The following is a 19,192-nucleotide window of genomic DNA, read 5'->3' on the forward strand; positions in this document are numbered from 1 at the left end:
AGGCAGAGTGTCATGACGTAAGGTTCTCTCAGCTGGGGAACCGTGCCAACAGGTGCTGCTCAGAGGCCTGCACCTCCTGGACCACAGCTCCCTTCCCTGGCCCCTGCACAGGGCCACCTGAGCCCTGAACTTGCAGGTCAGGATTCTTTCCAGAGCTCAGATATGGCACACAGAGAGCAAAAGAAACCTGGTGCCCGGTGCCCCACAAAAGCAGGTTTACCCAGTAGCACAAATCTTCAGGCCTGGTCTGATGCTCTCGTCCAGGGCTGCACTCCGACGTGACAGCCACCATCTTTGAGGTTGTGTATGCACACTGGCCACTTCTAGTCCTATCTCCTAGTCCTCTTGCATGGCTCACCCTACCTATCTGGGCCCTGACTGAAGAAGGTAGTCTTTCCCGGGCATGGAACCTCGGGTCTTCTTTTTTTTTTGTCTTTTTCGTTTTTATCGGTACCGGGGATCGAACTCACGACTGCCTGCTTGCAAGGCAGGTGCTTATGCCACTGAGCTAAACCCTCAGCCCCAACCTCGGGTCTTCTGGCAAAGCCCACCAACCCCTTGGCTGTGCCAAGCTAGGGGAAGCTGCCATCAGTCTCATTTGATAATTTCAGGCTTCGGTCACCATCTGGAGCCCCAGACTTGTCCATCTCAGGGCTCAGTCTCTACTGGAGACCAGATCTGTATGAACCTGCCAGCTGGTTACTCTGTACTCATGAAAGGCTTCTGTACCCCCAGGCCTCAAGGATTAGCTTCAGAGTCTTTCTGCCAAGACAAGACCAAGGCTTAGGTGATTCCTGGTCCTAGAATATCCAGGAAGCTTTTTTTCTTTCTGAAACCATCTCATTCAAACTTAAAAGCACTGATCGCTTTGAGCAGGAGATAGAAATCCATTGCAGGATTGCGTTCAGTTTCGTGATGTTTCCATTCTTGAAGGGGAAGCTCTCATGTTGAACTAAAGGCTATCAGGACCAGCCTTCTGAGCATGAGGTTTGGAGAAAGGATGGCACAGCCACTGAGTTTTATTGTTTTGTACCTCTGTGGTTCCGGGAGACAAGGACAACCTGCTCCAGCCCACCCTGGCCGGGCACAGGCAATGAAGGCCGGAGTTTTCTCTGTGGAGCAACTGCAGGACCAAAGTCTGGGAGAGTTTGAGGCCAGAGCTCTGTATGAATAGCGAGGGTAAGAAATGCACAGGTCCCAGCTCGCCTGTTGTTTTTAAGGACAAGACTGGCCAAAGCCGAGGCCTGCATCTCGGAAGACGCAGGACTCCCAACTTAAGCACTACTCAGCACTAAACATGCAGTGGTCACCAGGGGGGCACACATGTGTTCTGGAAGCTCGCTACCTGCATTTAAACCTAAGGATTGGGAGCCATGCATGGCAGTGCATGCCTGTAATCCTAGCACTCAGGAGGGTGAGGCAGGAGGATTGCTGTGAGTTCAGGGCCAGCTTGGACTATGTAGTGAGTACAAGGCCAGCCTGGACTACAAAGCAAAAGCCTGTCTCTAAAAAACAAAACAAAACCACCAAACGTAAGGATTGGGACTCTTGCAGTCTTGGTTAGGACATTCAAATGTTAGACACTCAGCCTATGGCTTCTGGTATTCAGAAACGAAGAAAGCAAGTAATGCCTGATCTGCCCTTTAATTTTCTTGCATGTTCACTTAGATAAGGCTGGATCTAGCAGGGTCAGAGTTCCCAGCAAAGCCGGTCTGTGTCCTCACAGACCTGAGGTTTCAACAGGAGCCTGCGATACTGGAGGTCTACTCGGTCCCTGTGATTTTTCCGGTTAATCCTCTTCACCCAGAGGCAGCCTGCGCGTGCACATGCGTGCTGCCCTCGTTCGCCCTCTTGCTGTGTCTCTGCCTGTTTCTTATGCTTCATTTCATCAATTGCCGTGGGCACGGGGGGTGGGCAGCAGGGTCATCTGGTCAAATAACTCTTCACCAATTCCTTGTTGTAGACTATTGGGGAGAGTCTTATTACAGTGACCTCATCGACTTGCACCTGGGTGGTATGTATAGCTGCGGCCCTCGCTGGCGCCCTTCCCTCCCTCCGTCTCTCCACCCCTCCCTCCCAGTTCCCACTCACAAACAGCAAGAGAAATCTACCTGATAACTACACAGCAAAAGCAAAAACCCTTTTCAGACTCAGTGGTAGGACACTCACCTAGAATACATGAGGCCTTTCATTCAAAGCCCAGTGTTAAAAAAAATAAAAAGGTGGCACCTCAGACCCTCTCCACTGCCTTGTACTCCAGAGGAAGAATTAAAGTAACTCTTGCTTCCAGGGTTGGTTTTTTTTTCATTTTTATCAGTACCAGGGATCGAACTCACGACTGCCAGCTTGCAAGGCAGGCGCTTTATGCGCTGAGCTAAATCCCCAACCCCATTCCAGGGTTTTTGATGGTTTAAAATAAAATTTTTATTGCTTTTTTTTTTTTTTTTTTTTTTTTTTTTATGGTTACCAGGGATCGAACTCGCAACTGCACGCTTGCAAGGCAGGCAATTATATGCCGCTGAGCTAAATCCCCAGCCCCTAAAATAAAATTTTATAGCCAGTCGTGGTGGCACATGCCTGTTATCCCAGCACTTGGGAGACTGAGACAGGATAGCCGTGAGTTCAAGGCCAGCCTAATCATATGACCCTGTCTCAAAAAAAAACAAAAATAAAATAAAATTTTACTCCACCCCATCAACTTGGCTCTGCATCCTATTCCACTTAATAGAATTTGGCGTTTGCAGCCATCCACTCACACTCAAGTCCAGCCTGGCCTTTGTCCAGAGCCTTATCACTCACAGTGTGCAGGGATCACGTCCATTAAGAAGTTCACTGCCCGCAAGTTTGTTGCCTTGGAGGGAGTAGCAGGGATGGGGGGAGTGCTGATAATACCCCTTCATTCAGCAGCCGAGCTTTACAGTTTATACACTTGTTTACACAGCTGTCACCTTCCTTACTCCTTAATTAATAATAAAAATAGCCGCCAAGGAGCACTCCCTGGTGGGAGGAAAATAGTTCACTGCCAACTGCACTGAAATATGGCAGTGCTTGCCTCACATGCCCAAGGCCCTGGATTCCATCATCGGCACCCAAAAATAAAAGAAGCAAATACAGAGAACTCCACCTGGACCATTCCAATAAAGGTGATCACATTTTCCCTTTAGAGATCCCAGGGTGCTCAAAAGGTTTAGCTTCAGAGGTCCCTATACCAGCATCCCTCCTCTTTGCCATGTCTTGGGACTTAGTTTGTATTTCTTTTCACGGAAGCCAGAAGTCCAAGGTAGTTCTCAAAGTGTGGCCTCTAGACCAGCAGCAGCCGCAGTACCTGAGGCATATTCTCCCTTGCCCCAGACCTGCCGAATCAGAACCTGTGCCAGTGAGACCTGGGTATTTGTTTGAACACACTTCCCAGTGGATTCTGCTGCCCTTTAAAGCAGAAGAACCAACAGCTGAAAGGAATTCCATGTGTGTTGCCACCTTCCAGAATCAAGTGAGCATTTGTATTGGCCTGGCAGAGTGATCTGCCCATGTGTCTGGTCTCTAGACCCTGGACAATTTTCCTCTGAAAAGCTGCCATGCAGCAAGAGGAATGCCAAGCAGCTGATGCAAGGGGCTCCCTATCCCAGATCAAGCAAACTCACCTGTTCCTTTCTCGAAGGCTCCATGTTTAAAATGGTCTTCTGCAAGCAGAACTGATGAAGATAATTCTTTCACTTTTTTTTTTTTTTTTTTTACCCTAACCCTATTCTTTTGAGTCACATTTAAAAATCAAAACCAGAGCTGGGGATGTAGCTTTTTTAGTCCATGCAAAGTTCTGAGTTCATCTCCAGCACCCCCACCCTCGCCCCAAAAAACTACCAAAGCAATCATTCTGATTCCTACTCTAGGTCAGTGCTGTATCCTTAGAGTACTTGTATTTCTCAGCCAAAGGACCCTAGGCTCTTTGGATGGGTGGGTTACTGTGTTCTGTGTGTCCTGATCCCACACTACCAAGGACCTGCACCCTCCACAGGATACTTCTCTGTCCCCAGAGCTCCTGAGAGACTTCCACCCTCAAGGCCATTGACTCTGAAAAAGGGCTCGTGCTTGCCCCCGGTAACCAACCCTATTCCTGTCTAATGCCTGACTCCCTCTGCCCTCCCTAATGTTCCCCGGGGACCCTGAATGTCATCTCTAAGTTAATTTCAGTCTGTGCAAAGGTATCTTTATATTTAGAACCTCGGCAGAGGGAGCTATCAAAACTCACTTCCTCTTCCCTGTACTGGCTGGTCCCCAACTCCCACACTGGCTGTTGTCCACATGTGTCTCGTCTGTGTTCTTCACCCCACTGCTCAGCAGGAAAACGTTTTCACTTCCCTGGCACTGGGCATCAGTGTCCAACCCTTTGGCTTGGGAATGCCAGTAGGTTCCAGGGTAAAAATGAGGTAAATAGGAAAGAAACTCCGCGTGTCTTCCAAATTATAAAGTACCCACCATCACCCGCTTCCCAGCCCCTGCTGCTGCCCCTCAGCCCCCGGTACTCCCCCTGTGTCAGCCACTCGGATGCGCATCTACTAGTGATTCTTCCTGTGGGTTCTGCTCCGCGTAGAGGCGGCAGCTGTGGCTGCCCTGCTGATAAAGCATGACAGAAACAGTCCTTTCCAGAGGGAGCTGTTTGGGTCCTCCAGGCAGAGGGCAGGGGTCAGCAGGCCACAGGAGGAAGATGGGGATGCCAGGCAGATCCCTGTTGAGAGTCGGCCTGTGTTTCCTTTTCAGAGACTCAGTAATGTTCATTATTTGAGGAGGGAAAGTACCTTCCTGCCTGAAATGTAGAACCTAGCTGCTCCCCAAAACGTCACATAGAAACACCATTTCTGGCTACAGCACCACTCTTATTTCTCCTGTGAGTAACAGAGCTCCAAGCGGCACTCAAAATATTGGGGCTTCCCTGTCCTGCTCAGAGGACTGCAGACCCGGACCCTGGCCCAGCGCTCTTTTCCCCACTCTAGGCTTCACTCAGGTGTGTGGGTGACCTAGTCACAGGGCACCAGAGCATGGCTCTGTGGTAGAGCACACTTAGCATATGTGGGGCCCTGAGTTCTGAACCCACACCCCCAAAAAAGTCCTCTTAAGCCAGAGTTTAAAGAATAAAGATACCACTTCCTTGAATAACTGGGCCTTGTGATTGGAAACAGACTTATTTAGAGGACACATAATGGGCCAGAGAGAAAGGTCCCAGGTAGACACTGCCTTTCCCTCTTCTACAGCCAGGCCCACCTCAGTCTGTTGCACAAGTACAGGGAGATGATCTCTTCTGAAAAGCTTAGATTAAAAATATGCACACCTAGTGGACAGTTTTATGGGTCCTTTCCTCTGGATTTTGTGTGTCTGAAAGGGAAATTAGGATTTAGACATTTTGGGGAGGACTGGAAAATGCTCTTTGATTGCACCCAGGAGTTGGCTGGGAGGCACAGGGCAGCCATCCTAGGCCTGCCCTTGCCGGCTTCTCAGCAGCTGTCTGCCCAGTCTGTTTGCGTCCTTGTGGTCATTTTGCGGGGAGGGGGGTGTTTTTGGTTTTTTTGCGTATGGGGAATCAAACTCATGACTTCGCACTTGCCAGGGAGGCACCATGCCGCTGAGCAGTATCTTCTGTCCTGCTTCCCTGCATTTGATGTTGATAGATATTTTTCTGTCTGTTTGTTTTGGTTTTAGTTTTGGTTTTTTGAGACAGGATTTCACTGCATAGTCCAGGCTGACCTTGACTCACTTTGTAGCCCAGGCTGGCCTAGAAGTCACAGAAGCCTCCTGCTCCACCTCCCGAGTGCTGGGGTTACAGGCGGGCGCCACCACGCCCTGCTGATGTTGGTAGATTTCTGCTTGTCTGCTCAGGCTGAAGGTTAGCCTTCTCCGTCTTTGCTTAAGAACTTTGAAGCAATCCCCAGCATTCCTCTGTGTGTGTGTGTGTGTGTGTGTGTGTGTGTGTGTGTGTGTGTGTGTTGACTCGGATCTTCTGTGCATTTTCTGGTTTTTTCGTTTTTGCCTTTGCCTCCATGTGCAGTCTAGAGACTGATTCTACACTGAGCTTCTGTAGTACAGGGCACCTCCCCACCCCTGTCACCTGTGCGTAGACTGGGTCTGCTGGGCCATAGCCTGTCTTGTCACAGTGTTTCTCATAGCTCTGCAGCACTGCAAACATGCCTGGGCTGTTGTGTCTGTTTCTGCTGTTGGGTTTTGAATTTGGTCTCAACCTGGCTGCCTCACCAGGGCATGACCTTGGTACTGACAAAATAAATAGGCTTCCTGAGTTGAGAGTAAAAATAATTGAATATAATTGTAGTTGATAGAGATTTTGCGAGTTAACTTTTATGTTAGACTACTACCCCAGACAAAACAAAAGTCAGCACAGCTGGCCACAGTGGCCCATGCCTGTAATCCCAGCACTTGAGAGGATGAGGCAGGAAGATCACTGCAAGTTCAAGGTAGCCTGAACTACATAGTGACACCTTGGCTCAAAAAAAAGTCAATGAGAGCCCTTTTTCTCATATCCAAACTAACAGGGAATCCTGCCAGGCTGAAAGTATAGCTCCACGGTAAAGCACTTGGCTAGCATGTGCAAGTCCACAGGTTCCATTCCCAGCACTGGGAAAAAAGATAGGAATTCTCCCACATCTTATCATGGTGGTGACTGAGAAGGCCCCGGTGTCTCAGAGGAAAAGGTAAACCAATCTCTGCAGTGTCTGTAATAAGAATTCCGTAAAAAGTCATTCCTCTGTGCTGACTCACTTAACAATATACACAGTGGCATTCGGAGCCCACTCCAGGCAAGCTGACGGCCACACAGGGCTGGCTTAGAGATCACGCAGCTGGGAAGTGTACAGCTGCATAGCACATGTGCCTCCTTCCTGTCGCTGACACCTTAGGCATGTTCAGAGACCACAGAGAAGTCAGAACCGAAAACAAGTCTTGGCAGGTGGAGGACAGTATGAAAGCTTAGAATATGTTCAGTATGTTAAAAAGGAAGACTCGCCAGGCAATTCCAGCATTTGAGAGGCTGAAGCAAGATGATGGCGATGAGTTCGAGGCCTTTCTGGGCTGACATAGTGCAGGGCCAGCTATATAGCAAGAGCCTGTCTTTAAAAAAAGACTTGATGTGTGGTGGTTTCTGACTTCAAAAAGGATGGTGTTCTATAATGTTTGCAGGCTGATAACTTGGAACTCTCCACATGTGCAAGTGCAGTTGTGACTGATGGCTCAGCTGTTGGAAGCCCCATCTCCCTCAGAATGTCTTTGTGGACAGTATGCGGCTAGTGGCCCTCCGGGACTTAGCCAGCATGTCAGGGAAGCTCCACACTCCAGACTGGATCTTCTGGGGTCAAGATGTCCCCTGGCACACCTCGAGAGTCCTTTCACTTTGACCCTGTCACAATGGCTTCTTTGTCCAACAAAGGGGAGCTGGGAGGTTAGATACAGGGGTGGGACGGGTGCCCGGGTGCCTTCTGCCTGGTGGTCCCTTTGGTCTAGGAATCCCGGAGTCTCATCTGTCAACTTGCTTTCCTTCTATAGCTGTCCTCATCTTTTGCTTTCAAGCATAAAATATTTTCCTGCTTTGACTCTTCAGAAAAAATGGGGCTGATGGGTGGCTAGCAGAGTGCCTGGTGTACCAGAGATACTCCATAAACGTTTCTTATCTTCGGGAAATCGCTGGTCTCTACTCTCTTTTTTTTTTTTTTTTTTTTTCTGCCCTCTTGTATTTGAATGGTCTCTACTCTTGTCAGTAAAATAAACCCGTGATCCTTCTGAGGTGTTCATAGCTGTTTCTGATGTTACCACCCAGCGGTGTTACCAAGATGGCTGAAGCAAAAAGGCAGGGCCTCCGGCCGAGTCCCTCACAGTGCACACACTCCCTAGGTCTCACAGACTTTAGTTCTGGTCAGGAAGGTGCTAACCTTTCTCTGCCTCGCAGCCTCAGGGGAAGTTTCCTGTGAACATTTCAGATGAACACCCAGTCTCGCTATCTTGAGGGTTGATTTGGTTGCTTGTTTGCTCATTTGTTGATAGGATGAAGGTGGAGGCTGCAGTGCATGGGAATGAAGTCTCTTGGAATCTTCCTTTATGAGGAAGTGCAGGGGAAGGTAAAAATACAGAAAAGTACAAGTAAGGGCTGAGGACTAGCTCAGTGTTGCAGTGCTTGTCCTAATGTGCTAAGTTCCATCCCAGTGATAAAAGAAAAAGCTCAGGAGGCTGAAGCCAGAGGACTGCCATGAGTTCGAGGCCAACCTGGGCTACATAGCAAGACCCTGTCTCAAAGAAACAGAGGAAGAAAGCAGGGGAGAGAGAGAGGGAAGGGAAGGAAAAGAAAAGAAAAGAAAAGGTGCCCAAGGTCATGAGTTCAATACCTGGTACAAGAAAGAGAGAGAGAAAAGAGAGGAGGGAGGGCAACAGGCAAGAAAGAGCAAGCGAGGGGCTGGGGATTTAGCTCAGTGGCATAAGCGCCTGCCTTGCAAGCAGGGAGTCATGAGTTCGATCCCTGGTACCGATAAAAACGAAAAAGACAAAAAAAAAATTTAAAAAAAAAAAAAAAGAAAGAGCAAGCGAGAGAAGGGAACTTGCCTGCCCTAGGATTCCCTGTCTTCTCTCCCCGCCGGCCATTCCACCACAGTCTGGGTCCCAGGGCAGCTCCAGGTGAGAGACGCTGGCCCTCGAGAGTAAGGTGTCCAGGCGGTCCCAGGCAAGAAGGGTATGTGAAGAGCAGCCTCAGTTTAGGTGGCAAGACCCAGATTCAGCTCCTGCGCTCCCTCTGTCCTATCTGTACCTCCCTTCCTGGTCCTGCATTCTGGTTGGATCCTTCTCCAGATAACTCAGGTTAGCGCCCATGTGGGCTTCTAGAGAAGGCAAACTCTTAGTTCGTTGTAGGAAAGGAAGGTTGGGAGGTTCGTTCAGGCTTTACGAAGTTTCCCTTCTTTGAGCTCAATCCCTCATTGAAAAACAGGGAGGCGACGCCTGTGCAGACAGCCTCCCTGGACCAGGAAGAAGACCTGGTCTGTGTTTCTGCTCCACACTGGAAGATGACGAAGCACACAGTGCTTCAGTGTGATACTCTGCTGCTTTTCGAGATTGAGTGACATACATCACTGTCCCCAGATGTTAAGGGAGCTGCTGCAGTGAGTGGCCAGTACTGGTCCCACTTCAGAAGGATGCAGTCCTGCTAGGGGAAGAGGCTTAGCTGATGGGCAAGGTGTGGAGTGGACCCAGTGAGCTGAGAGAGTGGAAGGCAGGCAGGGCCCAGAGAGAGAGGTAATAAAGAACCTGCCACCAAGACCGAGTTCTGGGGGAGCATAGAGGCAGGAGCCAAGCCCCGAGACTGCAGAAACGTTCTGAGAAGTGATAAACAAGGGGCCGTTAGAAAGACCCAGGAACCGGTCACCCTTAACTTTAAATTTCTTTTCCCAGAAGCTTAACGGCATTTTGCTCTTAGGACCAGTGGACCAGATCACCTATTTTTCACATCTCCATAAAAGGCAGTGAAGTTACATCCAAGGCTCAGCCCCAGGGCCTGGCTCACATGCTCATTTCAGATACAGTGCTGGTGTGGAACTCCGCACGGTCGCCTCTGCCTTCTGTTTCTGGGGGCTCTTTCTGATCACAGAAGTAGTACACGTCTATTATGGAAGTCTTGGAGCCCAGTGAAGACAATACAAGCCCTGTGGCATCTAGCTGTCACCCCTTCCGCCTGTCACATGCTTCCTTTTGTTTGCTGTTAGGATAATGCCCTTTTTTTTCCCTTTTCTTTCTTTTTTTTTACTATTTGCTTTACCTGATCGCTACTTTTTCTAATTTTGTTTCCTAATTTCTCCATATCATGTCAGATGACAGCGTACTGTATATCAGGAAGGTATTCAAGGACCACGGTCTACAGGAAAGGAAAGGAAGGCTGCATTTTGTGATGTTCGCCAGTGGGAAGCACGTGCAGCCCACACGGGCACCTGCTTAGTTTTGGGTGTAGACTTGTTGTGTATCTCGGCGCTGTCCCTGCTGATGAGTATCATGTGTAACATCAGTCTCACAAAGTGGCAGAGGTTGTCTGTTGGCATTGCGTGTAGGGTCCAGGTACTTTGAGCCTCAAAACAGATTCTACATTTTGACACCAAAAAGACTAAAGGTAGGTCAGCTGGAAGGCAAGTGAATTTTTGAGGAAAGAAGCCGCTCTCTGCTGTCCGCAGGCATCAGTCATAGTCGTGTCCACTGAGAACACTGGGTATGATTAGCATGTCACACGCATGTAGTGGCCCTCGTTTTGAAGTTCTACCTGGGATCAGATTCACCGTGCACAGAGTGCTGCACGGAACAAGGAGGGGCTTACAAGAAGATGTGGCTCGGGTGCTTCTTCCCCTGCAGAGCAGAGCAGCCTCTCCATCCTTGTCTGTCCAGCCTCCTGCTGACCCAACCCCACTTTCTCCGGAGCCACCCATTCCGCGATGGCTGTGTGGCCGCCGAGGCCTGTTGTCCCCTTGGCTCCACTGTGTGTGCTCCTTGGTTCTGTGATGGTCCCTTGCTCGGCTCTTCTCCCTCTTCCTCGAGTGGCCGTCAGGTCCCCCCAGGGTCCAGAGATGTCTCTCTGCACGCTGTCTCCTCTCGGTTGTCCCGTCCCCACTTTTACCAGCGTCGCTACTGTGAGTTGTTGGCATGTCCTGTCAGCTCACCTCCGCTTGGTCCTGCAGTCCACAGTGTGATAGCATCCCCCTGCTGTGAGGAAGAAAGGATCCCTCTGTGAGATGGAAGGGCCAGGAGAGAAGGAGGTGGCTGTCACATGGGAGGGATGGTAGCACTGACTGGTGGAATCACCTCGGTGTGTATGCGTTTCCCCCCAAGCAGCCCTGGGGCAGAATTCAAAGCGCTGCACACATCAGAGCCCTGTGACCCATCTCTAGACGAGGATGCTGCCTCCGAAGACCCAGAATCTGAGGGCGGCAGCCCCTCCTGGCCTCCAGACTCATCCACAGACAGCTTAACCTCCAGCACAGGTGTCTGTGATGACATCTTAGAATGTTTCACTTAGGTTTGGTTGGTGACCTCAGATGATCACCTGCACACCTAGAAGCAGCGTTGGCCACATAGTACAGTCTGTTGCACAAGGTAGGCAGGCCTACCTGGGGACTGTGGGTGTCTCTGAGGAGGAAGCCCAACAGCCGAGTCTGCAGCACGCTAATACCCACGGGGTCACCACCCGGTAAGGGCGAGGAGGGAGGTGCGTCCCCACTTGGCTACAAGCCACTGAGGTGTGAAGGGAACGCATGAGTCTTCGGAGGAACCACGTCCGTTATGCCACATGCCACGCTGCGACCGCTGCCCTTAGCAGGGTCTGCTTTTGTTCAGTTCCCATGCTGAAAAAAGGACTTAATTCATTTGTAGACTTTGTTTCCCCTGTTTCTGCTCCTCCATTCCCTGTATTTTTTTCTTTTCCTCCTGTGTTTCTTTCTTACCTTTTCTGCTTTTTGTCCTCTGCTTGTTTTTATTTCACCTCTCCCTGTCCCTCTCCACATCCAAAATCCTCCTCCTCCTCTTTTTTCTCTTCTTTGTTTGTCTTTCTCCATCTCTTCCTCTCCTCTGCCTTGTTTGGTCCTTTTTGAAGTTGAGCCCAGTGGCGGGACTCCACGGCGTAGACCTCTCTCCTTCTGCCCTTGCTGTGTCCAGGAAGGTAACGTAACCTCGTCCCCCGCATCCTCACCACCTCGGTGGGGTCGTGGCCACGGTAGTCCCGCAGGGAGCCAAAGCCCAATTGTTACTCCTTCCTTCTCTGACACGTGACAGCCCTTTCCAGAATGTTCCGAGTATGTGGCGGGTTTCTTAAAAGGCACAGTATCCCTTTGACTATCTCAGGGGCACTGGGTACAGAGGGCAGCCGAGGCCTCCAGGCCCGGCATCAGGAGGCTGCAGACGGCCCTGCGATGCTGCCTGTACTCACAGCTGGGGCCCTATGCCTCAAGTCCACCAGGCAGAGGGCTGGGGACACAGGGGAACGACCTCCCGCAGGGCAGCAATTTGTACTGACAAAGTCAAGGAATACTGTCCTTACAAAGACTGGTCTACAAGAGTGCCCCGAGTTCTTTACCAACACAACCACCAAAAGCAAACTTCTCTACCTTGTGTCTTGCTGAGTGTGTTTTGTTTTGTTTTAAGTTTGTCTGATTTGAAGTCTGTCATGGTGATAAGACTGTCTTTGACAAGGCATGTGGAAAGGGGCAGGGGAGTGTGGCCATGACTAACCCTCGCTAACCTCCTCCTCTGCTCCCCATGGCTCTGACACTGACTTCACCCACCCACCACATCCCCTGCTCATCGCTGTGACCAAGCACCGCCATGGCTCATGAGCAGTGTTCAGATGTCCCCGGTGGGGGTCTCCGTCTTCACACCTGGGCGGTGGGCAGGAGGAGGGCGAGACGCGCCGAGCAGCTTGCATGCCTCGGGTCCCATCCTCATGGCCACGTGGGCACACTGTGCAGAGACGCTGGGAGGAATGCGTGGAACTGAGCCAGGACCCAAGTCTATCTATTGGAGTGGGTGAGGAGAGCTCAGGCCCCAGACGCACAGGCAGCGCTCCACGGGACAGGCTGACAGCAGGCTCCATCTTCAAGAGTAGGACATGGGCAGGGCACCCCTCAGAGCAGAGCTGCATGTGCAGATACTAACCCTTGCTTGTGTGGACACTACACGTTTCTGCCTCTCCAGAATGTGGCCACTGACTAAAAACCTCACCAACGCTGGCCTCACACACTGGGCAGACAGTGCCGCAGGAGCACTGGTGTGCAAGGTCAGGTGGCCAGGCACAAGCAAGAGTAAGGGACAGCCACCAAGGTGACCACCTGTCCCCAGGCCCCTTAGGAAATAGAAGGGACTTGGAGATATGTCCCAGCCCATCACCTCTTAACCTGAGTCCTGTGGCTTGGCTTTGGAAAGTTTATGATAAACACCCCAAAATTCTTTGTAAAACAATAGTCGGACTGGGGGTGTGGCCAGTGGTCAGCACTTAGCTAAGATGCACAGAACCCTAAGTTCCATCCCAATACCATAAATAAATAAATGTGATATGTACAGAGAAGCGTTTTGCTAGGAGAAATCCTTAGCTTTCATGAGACTTTCAAACAGTTTGTAACCGGGTGTGGTAGCACGTGCCTATAATCCCAGCACACAGGAGGCTGAGCCAGGAGGATCATTTCGAGTTCAAGGCCATTCTGGGCCACATAGCAAATTCAAAGCCAATATGAATTACATAGTGAGGCCCTATCAAAACAATTTGTAATCAAAAAATACTAAAGGGCCACTGACAGTCTGTCTTGAAGCCAGGACCACATATTTGCCATAAGCATCCTCATGCTCCAAGGAAAAAGGAGTTTTAGCTCCTCCTTGGTTTATTCCTTGCAGAGTTCTTCATCCTCCTGCAACGGTTAAGCAAGATCCAGCCACTGGTAGTGGAAACTCAGGGCCCAAACATGTGTTAGGTCAGGGCAGCTGCAGACAGCAGGAGGTCCCAGCACTGCTGCTAGGATTAGAACAGCAACTGAGCACTGAGCAGGGCACAGTCACTTCCTCTGCCAGAGTCTGCCGGTGAGAAAGCTGATAGCTACCCAGCATGCCCTGCACCTGCCACACAGGGCCCGTTAGCTTGTTCCTCAGGAAACACAGCCGGCAACATGTTAAGAAATGACATCTTCCTGCCAGCACATGTCTGTAATCCTAGCTGTAGAGAGACTGAAGCAGGAGGATCACAAGTTTAATTAAGCCCAGCCTGGGCAACTTTTAGGGAGACCCTGTCTAAACATAAAATGGATTTGGGGATGTTCAGTGGCAGAGCACCCATGGGTCCAATCCCTAGTACCACAATGGGGAAAAAAAATGGTGTCTCCTGGTGAGGATTTAAAGCAGTGATGAACTGTTAATAGTAGAGCCCCCAGAGAAAGAACTGGGTTAAATGGGTGTAACTTAAAGGAATAAAGTGTTATGGCTGGGTCTACAGCCCAGGGGCAGAACACTTGCCTAGTGTCTCACACGCAAGAGGCCCTGGTTTTGACCTGCAGCACTGAAAAAAAAAATTGTTTTTCAGTTTACGTGTGCCCTACTCATTCATTAGACTGGTACATAGCAAGAGCCAGATAGATACTAAAAATGTAGGTGGGGATGCTGGCAGCAAAGCAGTTTAAAACATACTGTAGGAGAGCCGCTGAGCGGGAAGGTATCAGCAAGCTGAGAGGAAGAACGGTTACCACCGGCCAGGGTTACTGTGGGGAGGGGGTGGGGCAGGGCAGCTAGCAGGCATATGCCCCGTTAGATCCCGGGGAGGCACAGTGCAGGGGCTGTCTTCTCTGCCCTCTCCCGAAGGTGGTAGGCAAACCTTGGACCTGGCTTGAGAGTGTTCCCGCAGCATCTTGCTCGGCGCTCTTTGCACATTTGCCCCAGTGTGATGATCCCTCTGGGCCAGGGTAGGCAGAGCTGGTTCCTGCAGCCTGATACTCAGTCTCTCTTGGCAGGCATGGGCAAGAAGGATGACCCCAAGCTGATGCAGGAGTGGTTCAAGCTGGTGCAAGAGAAAAATGCTATGGTGCGCTACGAGTCAGAGCTGATGATTTTGTGAGTATCTGCGGGGCTGGCTCTAGAGGGGGAATAGCAGTCCTAGGCCTGCTCCATCCCGGATTTGATGAGGTGCTGGAGTCATTGTCACCGTCTCCCTCCTGTCTCAGTGCCCGGGAGCTGGAGCTGGAGGACCGGCAGAGCCGACTGCAGCAGGAGCTGCGAGAGCGCATGGCCGTGGAAGGTAAGCCCAGCACCCCACCCAGAGGCCAGGGTGCACTGCCACCTCCTAGACTGCCCACCTGATGCCCTTGGCTGCTCTTGCAGATCACCTAAAGACGGAGGGGGAGCTGTCAGAGGAGAAGAAGATCCTGAATGAGATGTTGGAGGTGGTAGAGCAGAGAGACTCCCTCGTTGCCCTGCTGGAGGAGCAGCGGCTTCGGGAAAAAGAGGAGGACAAGGACCTGGAAGCCGCCATGCTGTCAAAGGGCTTCAGCCTGAACTGGTCCTAAGCTCCTGCAGGTACACTGGCCTGTGTGTTGGCGTCCGCCTGCCAGCCTCTCCCAAGCCCCTGGAGCCAGCATCCGAGGAGATTGGCACTACCTGGGAGCCCACATTCAGGGTCATGTTCTCCTGTGCTGTGGGAAAGCCCAGCTACAGTGATGACCTGAGGAGACGCCGCCTCCTGGAAAGAGGCCCACCAGGAATTTGTGCATGAGAGGAGGAAACTGCACCATCCTAAGGGTGCTGCCTGGTGCACCTTCCTTTTGCTGGCATGTTTGGTAAGGAAGGAGACTGCTCCCTCTCTTCAAAGTCACCACAGCCACGGAGAATACTCTGCGGAGCAGTGCAGCCGTTGTCTTCACACTTCCTGAAGCACCACCAAAGAAAGGAAAAGACACCACGCAAAAGCAAGTCATAGAGACGTACAGGAGGGCCGGCCGGCCAGGCCAGTGCGCAAGCTAGCATCGCAGGGGAAGCTGAGGGGTGGCAGACTCCGCATTCATTATGCAAGTTAGGAGGATGCAGGAGCGGTCATCCCCAGCCCCTACCGAACATCGAACATCGGCCCTCAGAGGCCAAAGCTGCAGACCTCTGCTCTCACTGGCCGCAGCCTGAGGCCTGTGGATTGCTGCGTTCTGCTTTCAGTTCACAAGCATTCTGACACTGGAAAGTGCTGACTTGGAGGGCTGTGGGGGCCTACAGCACAGGCCTCCTGCTGACAGGCAGGCATGTCTTTGTTCAGCACTGCCCGTGGGCAGGAGGCTACTTATCTTCTGCCTGCGGGTTCTTCCTGCATTTGCACATTGAAAAGAAGCTGACAACTTGGCAAGATGCTCAGCCACTTCGGACCCTTTTTGTCAATTAACTTATTTTTTTAATACTTGAAAAGAAGCAACGTCATTTTTATATCCTTCCTAGAGACACTGATCACCTGGCACCTGCGTGTAGGAGTGACAGAGAGGCCTCTGAGACATCCTGCACCCTGTCTGATTCGAGACTGAATGCTTGTTACATGCATCTATTTATTAGCTTCTTGGTAGTGTTACTGACCTGGTTGGCATCAGGGAGGAGCTCGAGACCCTCTGGACCCTTGTTCACAGCTTTTCTGTCCCCTCTAGTAACTGTCACCTACCCTACCCACCCACCAGCCTGCCCTCATTTGTCTGTCGAAGATGCATCTCAGCACCACTGCGGGAAGCTAAGAGGCAGAGATCCCTCTCCATAGGGATATTTCTATTGGTTTTGGTGCCAGAGTGTCCCCTCGCTTTGCAGGTGTGTTAAAGCTTGGGCATAAACCCCCTTGGGCTGGCGAGACCATGTAGGGTGGGACTGGCCTACGGGCCAGCCAAACTGGAGCACAGGCATTGGGATTTAGGCTGCTCCAGGCAAACGGGCTACTCCAGCCCTCTCTTCCTTTGCATACTAGGATCTCCTGAGGCAGCAAGGGCTAATCAGCACCGTGTAACAGCTCCACATGCCAAATTGTTCATTCTCATAGTTCAGCCAGAGACAAGCGAGCTGTGCACAGCCCATTCAAGCCACTGACTGAGAAAACTGGGTGGTAAGTGCTTGCCTGTCACAAGAATCAGCACACCGTCAGCCCAGGGGGTCAGTGCCAGGCCCATCCAGGAGAAGGCACTGAGGCCACTCCTGGTGGGATGGGACAGGGGGCCATGCTGGCCTTGGACTTCCTGTGGAACCACACTGTGCCTCAACGTGAACATACGTCTGACTACAAAGGAGCAAAGAACCTGTCTTTTCTGCACTCTGTCTAGAAGCTGCCGTCTGTCCTTGGGAACCTAGATGTGCCACTGCAGCCATCGCAGCTCTGACTTCCTCGTGTCCTGTTTTCCAGTGAGGCAGTCTCCATATTTATTCTTTTTTCCTAAAGGCAGGAAGGAGAGTGTTCTCATCCCATCTTCAAACCCCATTTCCCAGTAAACATCCACTGGAGACAGGACCTTCGTTGCCTGTGTGGCCTTTTCCCTTCCTCCATCCCCAGTCTTCAAACCCTGCAGAGTTGCCTCCATCCCCTTTGTTCCACTAACTCCAGAACAAGAAAGCAGTTTTGAGAGTGACCACAGCCTTAGGGCTGTGCCTCACGTGGCCTCACAGAGCCTCCTGCTGCTGCCCGGTCCTTGTCAGCCTTGATACCACTCAGCTTTCCAAAGCACACACTGCTGCCTGCAGTCACTTTCAAGGGGGCCAAAGAATGCTGAGAGGCCTCTCGAATCCACCAGCCAGCCAGAGGTCCCCCAGCAGTGTTAGGGCATCAGTTCTCAGCACTTTCTAAAGCTCGCAGTTTGTAACCACTACGATTTCGTGCCCTGGGGGCTTGCTGCATGAAGTGTTTTCCATCTCTGGAAAAGCGTGCAGCTCCTGCCAGCTTTTCTGCCCAAGAAGTAAGCTTTGCCCTGAAGGCAGGGAAGCAGAGTCCATTGGAGTGACCCTAAACACAAGGCTGAGTGCAGTGGCACCTGTTAGGGACAGACAGAAGCCGTTTCCATGCCCCAGCCTGAGGCCAACCAGCAGCTCCACATGAGATTCTAACCCTGCTCAATCGCTATCTTTGGCCTTTGTCCCCAGCTGCCTCCGCAAGCTGATTTTGACCAGCAGTGAAAGGAGAGTTTGATAAAAAGTTTAGGGCCTGGTAGCAAAGCTCAGTGATAGAGTGTGTGCTTAGCATGTGCGAGGCTCTGGGTTCCATCCCAACTCTGAGGAAAAAAAAAAAGTGATATCATCTGGACTTCTGACCCACAAAGGATAATGATACGTTTTATGCACAATAAAATTTTTAAAAGAAATTCAGAGTGTATTTCTTCAGTCATTTTTCTGTACCTGGTAGTGAGCCGTGTCCACAGAAGCAATAGGTCTAACGTGTGTGTATGTATACAAGGTGATTTGAAAAAAGGTTTTTTTGTTTTTGTTTTTAGTTTGTGCTTTTTTCCCTCAATTTCCCAAGTTATCCCCTCAGCCACCATCTGCTATCATTTGAGAAGCTGCCTGAGGCTCCTACTTGGTAAGAAGTTGCCCTTTGGAGCCGAGCCCCTGTATGTGGCCTCTGGGAAACACGTCTTTGACACAGAGATTCAACAAACTGCAACCATCCTGAGGTCCTGGACCCCTCCCTTCCAGCTGGCCAGAGAGCCCAGTGGCTTGAGCCTGCAGCCTCTAGGCCAAGGCTGTTTAGATGGCTCGGTGTCCCTGAGTTTTTCAGTGCATAGGGCCCTGGAGAGCACTGATACCACCCTTCATGAGTAGGGAGGCCTCACCAAGGGAAAAGGGAAGGATCCTGCCCAGCTCTTTTCCCTTTGCTGTAGGCCACTTCCCAGGAACCTCCCGGGACTCGCCCAGCATGGCACACTGACCTCTCAGGCTCGCATCAGGAGCATCGCAGACCTTGGACTTCAAAAAATAAGGAAGCCTGGAGCCAGCTGGAGTCCCTGCTGTGGCCCAGAGCTGGGCCTGCTTCTTGTGTTACAGCTGTTCTGGAAAGAAGGACTCCTGACCAGGACCAGTGTGGGCATGTGAAACTAGAGAAGGGGACAAAAATCACAACTAGCACAGAAGGAATGTACCAGGGCATGGACCTGAAAGAAAACGTGGATCATGGCCCTTGTCGGCAGGGAAGGAATGGGCTTGGAGGCAGGTATCATGGTGCGCCCCTGCAGTCTTAGCTACTCGGGATGCTGAAACAGGAGGGCAAGCTCAGGACCACCATGGGCAACTTAGTGAGACCCTGTTTCAAAAAATGTAAAGGGAGCACACACTGCTGCCTGCAGTCACTTTCAAGGGGGCCAAAGAATGCTGAGAGGCACTCAGGAGGCTGAAGCAGGAGGATCATTACAAGTTCAAGACCAGCCTGAGTTACAAAGTGAGCTTAATGCCAGCCTGAACCACCATAGTGAGACCCTGTCTCAAAAAGATTTAAAAAAAAAAAAAAAAAAAAAAAACCACGCCCAAAATAAAAAGTGAGGCTTGGAAATAACCTGGTCCCAATTCCCATCTGTTCCCCCAAGGAGAACAAGATCTGATCACAGTTCACTACAAACCCAGGTAGCAGGAAATGATGGTGGTTGTTTCGGGCAGATAGGCGGAAGGGCAGGCTTGTGACCCTCCTCTTCCTCTCAAGAAACCACTATGACTC

At 51.0% G+C, this 19,192-nt stretch overlaps 1 protein-coding gene across 20 annotated transcripts in view; it reads left to right on the plus strand.

Moving 5' to 3' along the window:
• The window catches only part of Mical3 (microtubule associated monooxygenase, calponin and LIM domain containing 3), a 184,691-nt gene extending 166,842 nt beyond the window's left edge, over positions 1 to 17,849 (plus strand). For 15 of the 20 annotated variants that reach the window (XM_063258627.1, XM_063258633.1, XM_063258634.1 and 12 more), the window contains 4 exons: positions 11,609 to 11,674; positions 14,502 to 14,601; positions 14,712 to 14,785; positions 14,869 to 17,849. In XM_063258627.1, the coding sequence (XP_063114697.1) occupies positions 11,609 to 11,674; positions 14,502 to 14,601; positions 14,712 to 14,785; positions 14,869 to 15,053 (425 nt within the window). In that variant the 3' untranslated portion in view covers positions 15,054 to 17,849. Of the gene's footprint in view, positions 1 to 1,963; positions 2,015 to 11,035; positions 11,526 to 11,608; positions 11,675 to 14,501; positions 14,602 to 14,711; positions 14,786 to 14,868 lie in introns of those variants that run through there. The other 5 variants (XM_063258635.1, XM_063258637.1, XM_004999839.4 and 2 more) reach the window with 3 other exon arrangements.
• Positions 17,850 to 19,192: the final 1,343 nt, after the last annotated feature.

The sequence above is a fragment of the Cavia porcellus genome, unplaced genomic scaffold, assembly GCF_034190915.1.
Source record: "Cavia porcellus strain 051 isolate PalLab524CR breed Dunkin Hartley unplaced genomic scaffold, mCavPor4.1 scaffold_11, whole genome shotgun sequence".
Classification (NCBI taxonomy): domain Eukaryota; kingdom Metazoa; phylum Chordata; class Mammalia; order Rodentia; family Caviidae; genus Cavia; species Cavia porcellus.